This window comes from Callorhinus ursinus, unplaced genomic scaffold (genome assembly GCF_003265705.2).
Source record: "Callorhinus ursinus isolate GAN/ISIS: 27379988/994484 unplaced genomic scaffold, GSC_fseal_2.0 scaffold92, whole genome shotgun sequence".
NCBI classification, from domain to species: domain Eukaryota; kingdom Metazoa; phylum Chordata; class Mammalia; order Carnivora; family Otariidae; genus Callorhinus; species Callorhinus ursinus.
The window spans coordinates 1,308,701-1,320,309 of NW_027397154.1; the positions used below are offsets into that span (position 1 = coordinate 1,308,701).

At 56.7% G+C, this 11,609-nt stretch overlaps 2 protein-coding genes and 1 long non-coding RNA gene across 7 annotated transcripts in view; 2 read left to right on the forward strand and 1 right to left on the reverse strand.

Moving 5' to 3' along the window:
* The window catches only part of CLK2 (CDC like kinase 2), a 9,290-nt gene extending 2,773 nt beyond the window's left edge, over positions 1-6,517 (forward strand). The window contains exons 3-13 of one of the 4 annotated variants that reach the window (XM_025858683.2): positions 513-741; positions 1,435-1,522; positions 1,874-1,940; positions 2,117-2,233; positions 3,034-3,200; positions 3,962-4,056; positions 4,586-4,715; positions 4,827-4,909; positions 5,068-5,147; positions 5,335-5,425; positions 5,983-6,517. In XM_025858683.2, coding sequence (XP_025714468.1) covers positions 513-741; positions 1,435-1,522; positions 1,874-1,940; positions 2,117-2,233; positions 3,034-3,200; positions 3,962-4,056; positions 4,586-4,715; positions 4,827-4,909; positions 5,068-5,147; positions 5,335-5,425; positions 5,983-6,168 — 1,333 coding nt within the window. In that variant the 3' untranslated portion in view covers positions 6,169-6,517. The remainder of the gene's footprint in view (positions 1-512; positions 742-1,434; positions 1,523-1,873; positions 1,941-2,116; positions 2,234-3,033; positions 3,201-3,961; positions 4,057-4,585; positions 4,716-4,826; positions 4,910-5,067; positions 5,148-5,334; positions 5,426-5,982) is intronic. The other 3 variants (XM_025858685.2, XM_025858684.2, XM_025858686.2) reach the window with 3 other exon arrangements.
* LOC112813646 (uncharacterized) lies at positions 5,690-6,919 on the reverse strand. 2 transcript variants are annotated; one of them, XR_003205556.2, is made up of 2 exons: positions 6,716-6,919; positions 5,690-6,291 (listed from the first exon to the last, which is right to left on the reverse strand). It is a non-coding gene; the product is annotated as an uncharacterized lncRNA (long non-coding RNA). The 2 variants fall into 2 exon arrangements; XR_003205557.2 differs by having other exon boundaries at positions 6,614-6,919.
* Positions 6,920-6,995: 76 nt separating this feature from the next.
* SCAMP3 (secretory carrier membrane protein 3) lies at positions 6,996-11,208 on the forward strand. Its single transcript, XM_025858687.2, has 9 exons — positions 6,996-7,201; positions 7,526-7,603; positions 8,233-8,355; positions 8,436-8,556; positions 8,985-9,113; positions 9,517-9,676; positions 9,779-9,880; positions 10,388-10,505; positions 10,752-11,208. The coding sequence occupies exons 1-9, from the start codon at positions 7,136-7,138 to the stop codon at positions 10,896-10,898; spliced, it is 1,044 nt and encodes a 347-aa protein (XP_025714472.1). The 5' UTR covers positions 6,996-7,135; the 3' UTR covers positions 10,899-11,208.
* Positions 11,209-11,609: the final 401 nt, after the last annotated feature.

An 11,609-nucleotide genomic window follows, 5' to 3' on the forward strand; every position in this document is an offset into this window, starting at 1 on the left:
TTCGGAACAAGACCGGAAGTTAGGAAAGAAAGGGCTTGAGGCGCCTGGGTGGCTCAGTCGTTTAAGCGTCTGCCTTCGGCTCAGGTCATGATCCCGGGGTCCTGGGATCGAGCCCCGCATCGGGCTCCCTGCTCCGTGGGAAGCCTGCTTCTCCCTCTCCCACTCACCCTGCTTGTGTTCCTTCTCTCGCTGTGTCTCTCTGTCAAATAAACAAATCTTTTAAAAAATTAAAAAGAAAGAAAGGGGTTTTTGCTCCATTCGTTGTGTTGCCAGAGGGGAGAGCCGGCCCCAGAGCGGTCGGTCTGCCGCTGTCTTGCCGGAGGTCGTGGTGACACGGGGCTGTGGGGACCCTCCTCTGTGCTTAGTTACCACACTTTCCTGGTCCTTGGCCCTCAGAGTGACGTCACGAGCGTGTGAGGCAGGTGTTCCGGCCTTGCCGCTTGTGCTGAGGGGGCACTTGGCCCATCGGGCGGCCGGAGCGGTGCCACTAGCGGCCGTGCGATGTGCCCCAGCAGTTACGACGACCGCTCGTCGGACCGGAGGGTGTATGACCGGCGGTACTACGGCAGCTACAGACGCAACGGCTGCAGCCGGGACCGGGGAGAGGCGTGCTGTGAGGCTGACTTCCGGCACTCGTGCGAGTACCCCCGTGAGGACAGCAGCTACCGCAGCCAGCGCGGCAGCCGCAGGAAGCCCAGGCGGCGGAGGCGGCGCAGCCGGACGTTCAGCCGCTCGTCTTCGGTGAGTGCCGCCACCGGGCCCTTCCTCTCCCCGCTCTTCAGCCCTCTGGGAGCCTGGTAAGTGCGAAGCATCCTCGTTCTCAGTGGAGCGTTGGGGCGTGAACACTGCCATGGGCATGGAGTCTGTCCGCTCCCTCGGAAGCTCTCCGGCTCCCGGAGGGCCCTGGGGTCTGCTCCAGAGCCGGATGGGCACAGTGTGGTTGTGAGCTGCAGCGCCCTCCTTGGCATGCTGGGCTGACCGTGTCGGGAGCAGCTCCCGTGTCCCAGAGGCTTCCACTCTCTAGTGGAGACCTTGCTTGTGAATAGCCTTTTTCCTACAAGCTCTGGGCTCCACGGCCCCCTCAGCAGGTGGGCTCGGGTGGGGGGGGCAAAGGGAGATCTGTGCCTGTCTGGAAGGGCATTGTGTGGAGCATGGGGTTGCGGGTGACATTGGCAGCGACACCACTTCTCTGCTCTGCCCGTTCCTCTCCCTGTTCCCGTTTTGGGTTTGGGGACTTGGGATGATGCGCCGCTCTCTCTTCTCACCCCGATCCGCCTTACTGCATCTGACGTGTTCCCTTCCACTGTCCCCCATCATCGTCTGTCCCCCCTGGCTGGGCGCCTGTGACCGGTGACCCCTCCACCACCCACCCCGCCTCCCTCCGGCCCCCGCTCCGACACCTGGCTCGCTCCGACCCCCCCCGCCCCCCGCCAGCAGCACAGCAGCCGGAGAGCCAAGAGTGTAGAGGACGACGCTGAGGGCCACCTCATCTACCACGTCGGGGACTGGCTACAAGAGCGATGTACAAGCCAAATCGTAACAATCCTATAGCCTGTAATGGTCCCATAGCCATCCCAACGTCCCGAGCCAACCCAAGTCACAGCCTCTTGCCTTTCCTCAGTGGCGTTGTTTATCTGGGTGGTTTGAGTTGCTGTTGAGAATTGACCTCTGCTGTCCACTCCCAGCTCTCATGGCCCCTGGGTTAAAGGTGGTGGGAATCACGCAGGGGTGTTCTTCCCCTGTGACCATCTGTATCTGTTCCCCCTTCCTTCATCTCCTCACCCCAGGTTGCTGTACCCCTTTTTCTTCCTACTCAGCTCATTCCCCACCTTCTCTCCCTCCCTCTCCCCGACCCTGCTCTTTTTCATTTCAGATGAAATCGTAAGCACTTTGGGAGAGGGCACCTTTGGCCGAGTTGTACAATGTGTCGACCATCGAAGGTAACTGTAGCCCCCTCCCTCCCTGTGCCATACCTGCTAGTATATAGAGGTAGTGAGGGTTATCTGGGGCTTTTTTGCCGATTAGCCAAAGGTAGGATTTCTTAATCCCCAGACAGCCCCATTCAATCTGAGATGGTTTTGACGACCCAGCAGAAACATCGTCTGCCATCCTACAGGGGTGGGGCTCGAGTTGCCCTGAAGATCATTAAGAATGTGGAAAAGTACAAGGAAGCAGCCCGACTTGAAATCAATGTCCTGGAGAAAATCAATGAGAAGGACCCTGACAACAAGAAGTAAGCAAGCAAAGGAGTATGTGGGGAGTGTGAGAGGCTCCACTCCTATACAGGAACACCTTCCAGGCCTCGGTTAGGCAGGCAGGGGAGTCCTAGACCTTCTCATCCATTCATTTTTTGTTCATCATCTTAGACTAGCAGAACGGTAGGGGCAGGAAGGGAGGGTCTGATGTGCTGTAATCCATTCCCTTTGTTTCCAGGGCAGTTGAGATTGCTCTGCAGTTTGGCCCCAGCCCAGGGTGGCCTCTGGAGAGCTGGGCCCTGGAAATGGCCCTGAGACTGAGAATTAGCATTTTCATCAAAAAATCATTTGAGCTTTCTGTACTGATGAGGCCCCAGACATTTATATGTAGTATTTCTGTCCAAGGACCTTTTATAAGGTAAATGTAGAATAGGGACATTAAACAAAGACACAAGAAGACAGTCGGTATGATCATGGCCCACTGGTGGCCGGTGGTCAGTGAATTTCAGGAGTGGGAGCTGGGGTCAGGGTTTAGGAGTGACAGTCTGACAATTCAGGGTCCGTACTGGAGCCTGGCAACCCACTCTTCAGCTAGTAGAATTCTCTTAACTATTTAAAATGGTGCAGGAAAACGGTTCGAAGCTTGGCAGGTAGTATCTCTCTTCTTGGGTCAGCCAGAAAGGCCATTCTGTCGCTGAACTGAGTTTTGTTGGTGATGCTAGCTGGCGTGTTTTCACACAAGCCTGTGGAATCAACAGCTTTGCGGTTCCTCCTTGTTGGAGGGGTGGTGGGCAGATGGGAGCTCATCAGACCTCCCCCTCCCCCATCTCTCTTCTAGCCTCTGTGTGCAGATGTTTGACTGGTTTGACTACCATGGCCACATGTGCATCTCTTTCGAGCTTCTGGGTCTTAGCACCTTCGATTTCCTCAAAGACAACAACTACCTGCCCTACCCCATCCACCAAGTGCGCCACATGGCCTTCCAGCTGTGCCAGGCCGTCAAGTGTGAGTGCGGTGGGCCGAGGTGGACTTGGGGCAGCCCCTCCCTCTGTAGGACCTCTTTTGTGTCCGTTTACACTGGCAGAGCCCCTCATTTGTCAACTTGATTATCTGCAGTTCTCTTACTGTCACGTTGACAGCTCCCTCACTTGACTCCTTGACCCATGTCCTCAGCGTCCCTGATGAGTCTTATTCCACATGCAATCTTAACAGGAGCTGCAAGAGAAAGCTTCTGAAATCAAAGCATTGAATTGCCTCTTTTTTTTTTTTTCATTTCCCTTCCTTGGGAAAGTGTTAAGTCAGGCTGCAAGCACAAAGAGACAAAAAGACTTCCCGAGCTAGAGGTTTATGTTTGTCTGAGCTGAGATGCTCTCCATTTCCAGCAAAGCAGGTAGGAGCAGGGACTAGTGCAACCAAGGGGGCCAGGTGGGGGATCCGGACGAGTACATGCTTCCTCTTCGGTTTTCCTAACTATGCAGGTTTACGGAGTTGAATTCACAGAACGTCAGGCACATACGTCAAAAGACAAAAATAAAATGCATGGCAGACTCTTTATACACCAGTTGAGAATTACATTTGTGTCTTATATTGATAAGCGTAGGGCTTCTTAGACCAGGCATTTCATTTGGATGTAGAACAGAGAGCAGCCTAGTGATTCTGGACCTGCCTCCTCACCAGCTTTGAGCCAGGTGACCAGACTTGGGGTCACTGGTGCCAGTTAGCCCTGGCCACCTGAACCAACCTTGACTTGGCCTTCTCCCCTGCAGTCCTCCATGATAACAAGCTGACACATACGGACCTCAAGCCTGAAAATATTCTGTTTGTGAATTCAGACTATGAGCTCACCTACAATCTAGAGAAGGTAAGAGGGACAGGCAGCTGTGCCACTTTGCCCTTCTCGTAGCCCCTTTCCTGCCTTTTGCTTTTTCCCATATTCTTTCCCAGTCCGGCTCTGAGTAAACCAGAATACCAGAGTAGATTGAAGGGGAGAGGTTGAAGAAGACTTAAATTGGAAGAGAACTTGGCAGGAGGACCTCAGATAACTTTCCAATAGAGTGTAAATGCTTCTAAGATGCTTGGTTTGGACTTTCTTCTCTGTAAGGGAAGCTCAGTTCTCTTGACCTGTTTTCGGAAACGCTGTATACCAGTCACTTGGGAAAAGTCCAGGTGCACAGGGACTTGCATGCTATGCCATGATCATTCCTTAATCCTTGCCCACTCCTAAATTATCTGCGGGATACGGGGGAAGCTGTAAAGCGGATTCTCCAGTGCATTATGGGAACAAGCAGGTCAAGGTGCTTTTTTTAAGACCTGAAAGCACTTTAGAGAATAGTGGTAAGAGTCTTGGTCCAGGGTGGCTGGGGTCCATCGTCTTCCTGCTCTGCTCCTAGAAACGAGATGAACGCAGTGTAAAGAGCACAGCGGTGCGGGTGGTGGACTTCGGCAGTGCCACCTTTGACCATGAACACCACAGTACCATCGTGTCCACTCGCCATTACCGGGCACCAGAGGTCATCCTCGGTGAGCGGGGGCAAGTGGGGGAACAAGGTTGTCCACGTATGTGAGCATGGGTGGTGGGGAGGGGAGGGCCCCCTAAGCATCATAACACCTTGTCCCTCCTGCCCCCCCCAGAGTTGGGCTGGTCACAGCCTTGTGACGTGTGGAGCATAGGCTGTATCATCTTCGAGTACTATGTTGGCTTCACGCTGTTCCAGGTAAGGGGTGGGGTGCCTTCTATAGCCACCCGGCATTCTACCCGGTTTCCTTGTCTGCCGAGGACCCGCCTGCTCACTCCACATTGCTTATCATCCTGGAAGCTGGTCTCCAGCAGCCGGTTCTCAGTCCCATGCTCAGTTCTGTTTTTGTTTCCCAGACCCATGACAACAGAGAGCATCTAGCCATGATGGAAAGGATCTTGGGTCCTATCCCTTCCCGGATGATCCGAAAGACAAGGTGAACCTTGAGGGGGTGGGGGGGGACTTAAATCTTTTCCTTTTTCTCCACAAGACCGGTCTATTTCACATCATTCTCTTTTTTTCTTTGAACCCCCGCCGCCCAGCTACTCTCACGTGGGGGAATAAGGGAAGTATCCCACAACAGAAGGAACCTCCTGACCCCTCAATCTCCCCTTCCTTTCTAGGAAGCAGAAATATTTTTATCGGGGTCGCCTAGATTGGGATGAGAACACATCAGCTGGGCGCTACGTACGAGAAAACTGCAAACCACTGCGGGTGAGCCAGGCAGGGGTGAGATAGTGCCTACCACCCAAAGGTCATTTCCTTCCTAAGGTGCTTTGCCCCTGGAAGGCACTTCACAAGCAGAGTTAGGAAGGAAGGGGGAAAACTGAAAGAAGACATCTTTGGTCAATAGAAGAGAGATAAGAGGGAGTGGTTTTGTGGAGGGAAGGAGGTTAGACAGCCATGTCTTTCTTGAGCCAACCAGAGATCAAAGCAATGTCCTGGATTCTTGAGTCAGACAGAAAAGAATAAACTACCTTTGAAGAGCTCACATTTTAATGAGGAGCTAAAGAAGATTCATGAAATTGACAAAGATATACACATAGAACTTTCAAAGAGTATGAAGGAAGTAACTGTGCTAGTGGGAAGGTAAGTCAAACAGTCATACCACAAACACTGGTGACGGTGTGCTCCTGGTAAGGTGGTATTTGTAATAGTATGGGTAATGGCAGAGCCTTGGTCCTCCGAGATGGAAAGCTAGGGCCTTGAAGAAGAGGCAGGACTTGTAAGGCATTGTGCCTCCTCACCTTTTTCCTGCCCTCCATCACCAGCGGTATCTGACCTCAGAGGCCGAGGAACACCACCAGCTCTTCGATCTGATTGAAAGCATGCTAGAGTATGAACCTGCTAAGCGGCTGACCTTGGGTGAAGCCCTTCAGCATCCTTTCTTCGCCCGCCTTCGGGCTGAGCCACCCAACACCAAGTTGTGGGACTCCAGTCGGGATATCAGTCGGTGACGATCAGGCCCTGGGCCCCCCTGCATCTCCTCCAGCAGTGGGTGTCCAGTCCAGGACACTGGTGCTTTTTTATATAAGAGAACAGAGCCGGAGCCCGCCCCTTCCTCCTGGCTCCCTGTACACCTGTGAATATGTGAAATAGTGTAAATACGGAAGAACTTGGACCTGTTGCCCCCTCCCCGGCCTTGTACAGAACGCTGTTCCACCCCACACACCTCCTGTCCTCCCCTGCCCCCTCACGGTGGAGTTGGCCGGGGGCAGGAGGAGGTAACCAGGTGGCACCTCTCCCATGTTTTATAAGGAATTTTGTACAGTCTTTGTGAAATAAAAATGACGTGCTTCATCGGAACCCCACTCCTGAAGTCTGAGGTGTGGGATGCTGGGCTGGAGGGATGGGGAGACTGGCAGCCCTTCCGAGTTTGTGGAGGAAGGGAGTCCATCTTACCCTCCCGAGTCCTCCGGAGCCCACCGTCCGCAGATCGCCGTTTGTCTGGCGGGCGCGGGGGGGGTTGGGGGGGGTGCTTCCTGCGGGTTAGAACCGAGGCACCTGTTCCATCCAGCGAGGTGAGCCTGGGGGAAGGTCCGGCTGCGGTGGCCGCCGGGAGGGAGCCCGGGCTAGCCGAGGCCCGCGGAGGAAGGCGGCCGGCGCCGGAGGCAGGACTCTCGCCGTGCGTCTCGACGGAGCGGGCCGGGGCCCCGCCGCGGGGCCTGCCGGGAGCTGTGGGCGGGGCCTTGCGTCACGTGGGGGCGTTTCCGTCTTCGGCGGTAGCCGAAGCGCAGGCGCAGCCCGCCGCCGCTGCAGGGATCTTCGGGACCCTTCCGGCCTTCGCGGCCAATCCGTGCAGAGCCGAGCGGGCTGACCGGGAGGAGCGGAGGGAGCTCCGGGAGCCGCCGCCGCCGCCGCCGCCGCCGCCGCCGCCGCGCAGGGGCGTGGAGGGCAGGGGCGGCCCAGGTCGCAGTTGCAAACATGGCTCAGAGCGGAGACGGCGGAAACCCCTTCGCTGGGCCCGGCGAGCTTGACAACCCCTTTCAGGTGACGCGCGGGCCTTCTTTGGTTAGCTTGGTGGACTCTTCGCGGGTCTGGACGGGCTAACTTGTCTTCCCATTCCTGACATTTGTTCCGGGGAAGGGCCGCCACGTGGGGGTGACGGTGATTCCAGACCAGTGAGCACCATGGGGGGCGGGCCCTGCCCCTATAAGGAGCTGGTGCTAGTGTGGGGTGAAGGCTTGGGGCCAGATGTTGGGACAGCAGCGTGGCCTCCGACGTGCAGTGCTTGGAGCCACAGGCATCAGAAGAGGCTCCAGGGAGTTTCCCCAGAGGCACCAGGTGCCAGCTGAGCCCCAGCTCTGCCCACAGGACCCAGCTGTGATCCAGCACCGACCGAGCCCGCAGTATGCCACCCTTGACGTCTACAACCCTTTTGAGACCCGGGAGGTGAGATTCTGGGGAGCACAGGATGGCAGGGAGGGGGAGGGTGTGCCTGTAAGCTCACTCTGTCGGGATACAGGGGACTTTTCTGCATGCAAAGGATCTTAGCCCCCGGAGAGAGGCTAGTCTGCCCTGGCCTGCCCAACCCTTCTGGGGACACGAGGGCCAACAATCCCGTTTGAGCTCTAAGCGTCAGTCCTGGGAGGACTTGGAGACTGGCAACGCTTGAGCCAGAGCTGTGTCTGGGGAGGCTTCTTTGAAGAAAAGAAAGATTGGGGCTGGTAGGCGTTGAGGAGAGAACAAGTTATGCTTAAGCATGCATTTAGAGGGCAAGGAATGAGGAGGGCCGGACCTGTGCGTCCCATGGAACAGAAAATGCTAAGAGCTTTAAAAAGTGAAGGGGGTGCGTTCGGTAGATGAGTGCCTTGAGTCCTGACTAAGGGGTGGGATGTGGGGGGTGACGAGGGCTGCCACAGCTTAGGAAAGAGTTCTCTGACAGAGTTTCAACTCTCTGGGTCCGGGGGGAGGGCGGAGGCTGGGGAATGGGTTCTGGATCTAAAGGTACTCAAGCAGACTCTATATACCTGCATTGGGAGGGACTAGGTGATCCCTAAAGTCTTTTCCAAAACCAACAGCCCCCACCAGCCTATGAGCCTCCTGCCCCTGCCCCATTGCCTCCACCCTCGGCTCCCTCCTTGCAGTCCTCCAGAAAGCTCAGCCCGACAGAACCCAAAAACTATGGCTCCTACAGCACCCAGGTAAACAGGGTGTGGGGATGGGGGAGCGGGGGCCAGATGTGGGCCCAGGACTCACGTCTCCCTCTGTGCCTACCGGGCAGGCTTCAGCTGCAGCAGCCACTGCCGAGCTGCTAAAGAAGCAGGAGGAGCTCAACCGGAAGGCAGAGGAGTTGGACCGGAGGGAGCGGGAACTGAAGCATGCTGCCCTGGGGGGCACAGCTGGTAAGTGGGTTCTTGGGGTGGGGGGGCATTTGACGCTTTTGAAGGAGCAAAAAGAACTTAAGAGCGTGGGCTATGGAGCCACATTGCTGAGTTTGAATTTGGGTGCTATTATTTATTGTCTGTGAGCTCTTAGGTAAGTTACTGAATCTTGAGTGTCTCAGTTTCCTTACTTATAAAACAAAGGTAGTATTTGTACCTGTTTCATAGGATTTGTGGCAATTAAATAAGGTCCTCTATACAGAGTGCTTGGCTTAGTGCCTGGAAGTTGTAAATAATAGTAAACACCATCAACTGGTTTTGCTACTCTGCCTCGTGTCCTCGGGCCCCGAGTCGGAGGGAGAGAGGACTTGGGGTGGAAGGGAGGGGTGATTCCTTTGCTGGTCTCCGCCTCACGTCTCGGGTCCTCCTGCTCTCTCTCTGCCTTCCAGCTCGACAGAACAACTGGCCCCCTCTCCCGTCTTTTTGCCCAGTCCAGCCCTGCTTTTTCCAGGACATCTCCATGGAGATCCCCCACGAATTTCAGAAGACCGTATCCACCATGTACTACCTCTGGATGTGTGAGTAGTGAGAAGCCTTTTTTGGAGGAAGAGTAAAGGTGGTGACCTTACGTCTTTCCTGCCCTGGAGCCTGGCCACCTAGAGCTCAGCATTTCAGCTCTGCTCAGCTTTTGAGTTTAAGGCTAGTTTCTCCAGGAATTTTCCTGGGTTACTCCTCTCGTAATATTTCCAACTTGTTCTTCCAACCTCTAGAAAACACGTGTTCCTGTCGCCTTCCCCTTTAAACATCTTTGCAAAGGCGGTCACGTGTGGTAGAGATCTGTCTCCGCTGTTGAGGATTTTGTGAAGGCAGAAGCTCCCCTTCCGCACTCTGCCGTCTTTGGGGAGGGCTGTGTGGTGGGCTTCGGTGGGAAGGAGCTGTCGTTGCAGTCCACGCTCAGTCTCCTGTCTCTTCGTCCCTTAGGCAGCACGCTGGCTCTTCTCCTGAACTTTCTTGCCTGCCTGGCCAGCTTCTGTGTGGAGACCAGCAATGGCTCGGGCTTTGGACTCTCTATTCTCTGGGTCCTCCTTTTCACTCCCTGCTCCTTTGTGTGCTGGTACCGCCCCATGTATAAGGCTTTCCGGTAAGTTGAGGGGTGTGGGTGGTGGAGAACTTGGGATGGGCCCCGCATCTGCTGCTTCTACCCTAATTCTTCTCTCGCTCTCCCCACTTTTCCTGCCCGCAGGAGTGACAGTTCATTCAATTTCTTCATTTTCTTCTTCATTTTCTTCGTCCAGGATGTGCTCTTTGTCCTCCAGGCCATTGGCATCCCAGGTTGGGGGTTCAGGTCCGTGAGGCTTACCCGCCACCCCCACCCACCCCCTTCCCTCGTGCCTTCAGACCAAGTCAGCACTAGGTACTGGGGTAGGAGTTGCTCAAAAGAAGGAAAGGTGCTTGTTTGATGAAAGAAACAGGACCTACTTCCCGGATGGAGAGAGCCCAGTCAGAACTCTAGACAGGCCCAGGTTTTGGGGAGGAAAAGTACGTGTGGTCAATCTGAGAAGGGCTTCCTGGAGAAGGCACCCGTGAGCACTTCTGAAAAGGGGATGGAGACTCCTCAACAGAAAGGTCTGTTTGGGCTGAGGATGTCTTGGGAGGGCCTGGAGAGCTAGGAGCTAATTGCTCGGAAGCTGGAATCAAACTGATGAGAGCGGATATGGTTTGGGATTGTGGTACTTGGGAAGCTTCCAGAGTGACGGGCGCGACCCCTGGTGGGCTGGGTGGGAATAGGGCCCGCTTGCTAACCAGCGGAGAGCGGCCCTTCCTCACTACCGCGTGCTGTCCACTCTGGCAGTGGCTGGATCTCCGCTCTGGTGGTGCTGAAGGCCAACAAGGCCGTGGCTGTGCTCATGCTGCTGGTCGCCCTGTTCTTCACCGGCATCGCCGTGCTGGGAATTGTGATGCTCAAGCGGGTGAGGGGCTGTGCGGGAGGCGGGGCCAGAAGAGTGACGTCATGGCCCCCGGGGGCCTGGCTGGGTCGTTCCGGAGGAACCAGGGAGGGCCGCGCCGCTGGGCAGGCGCTCAGCTCCTGGACCTCTGGGGTGGGGGGGGGTGGGGAGCCACGAAGGAAAAGCCCGAGCCGCAGTGAGTGCGTGATGGGGTTGGGGTGGGGTCACGGCGGCCAGCGCCCGCTCATAATCTCTGCCATTTACTTGCAGATCCACTCTCTGTACCGCCGCACCGGGGCCAGCTTTCAGAAGGCCCAGCAAGAATTTGCTGCTGGGGTCTTCTCCAACCCCGCCGTGCGAACCGCCGCCGCCAACGCAGCCGCTGGGGCTGCCGACAATGCCTTCCGAGCCCCGTGACCCCTGACGGGGATGCCTCGGCCCTGCCGCCGCGGGGAGCTCACTTAGCCCCCGTCCCTGACGTCTCGGACTCGGTGAGACATCACTACTTGGGGTCTCCTCTCTAGTGCCCCCAGTCCTGCAGCCATGACTGCTGACCCTGACTTAGGGGTGCGGGGAGCCCACTGTGACCCAGGCTCGCTTCCCCCGCCACCCCCCAGTTAGGCCACACTACTACCATCTCTTACAAACCCCACCCAGCTTCTCTCTGCTGTGCCAAGACTGTTGCTTCGGTTATTTAAATAAAAAGAAAGCGGAACTGGAACTGAAATCCCCGTTTCCGGAATTTTTATTGGGAACCGGGCCTTTGGAAGAGAAAAGGGGAGTGTGGCGGGGACTGGAGCTGAAGCAGAATGGGAACTCCGGGGGGAGGTCGGGCAGGGCTGCGGAGCTGCGCGGCTCCGCTACTGACCGGGAAGGCGGCGCCGCCTCTGCTGGGGACGCAGCGGGCCCGGGGCCCCAGAGGCTGGGCGGGGCTGGGGTGGACGCCGGCCGAGGCCCTAACTAACTCTGCACCAGGCCCGCGGGCGGACGCCGGCTCCCGGGGTGCCCCGCCCCGCCGCCCGCCCCCTCTGCACCGGGCCTGCGGGCCGACGCCGGCTCCCGGGGTGCCCCGCGCAGCCACGCCCCGCCCCGCCCCGCCGCCCGCCCCCTCTGCACCGGGCCTGCGGG

What these genes read in the sequence shown, in the direction of transcription:
- SCAMP3 (XM_025858687.2), top strand. Translation starts at nt 7,136, where the DNA reads ATGGCTCAGAGCGGAGACGGCGGAAACCCCTTCGCTGGGCCCGGCGAG. An exon ending in ACCCTTTTGAGACCCGGGAG is followed by an intron (nt 7,604 to 8,232) that starts GTGAGATTCTGG and finishes CAAAACCAACAG; the next exon opens with CCCCCACCAGCCTATGAGCC. An exon ending in GAATTGTGATGCTCAAGCGG is followed by an intron (nt 10,506 to 10,751) that starts GTGAGGGGCTGT and finishes ATTTACTTGCAG; the next exon opens with ATCCACTCTCTGTACCGCCG.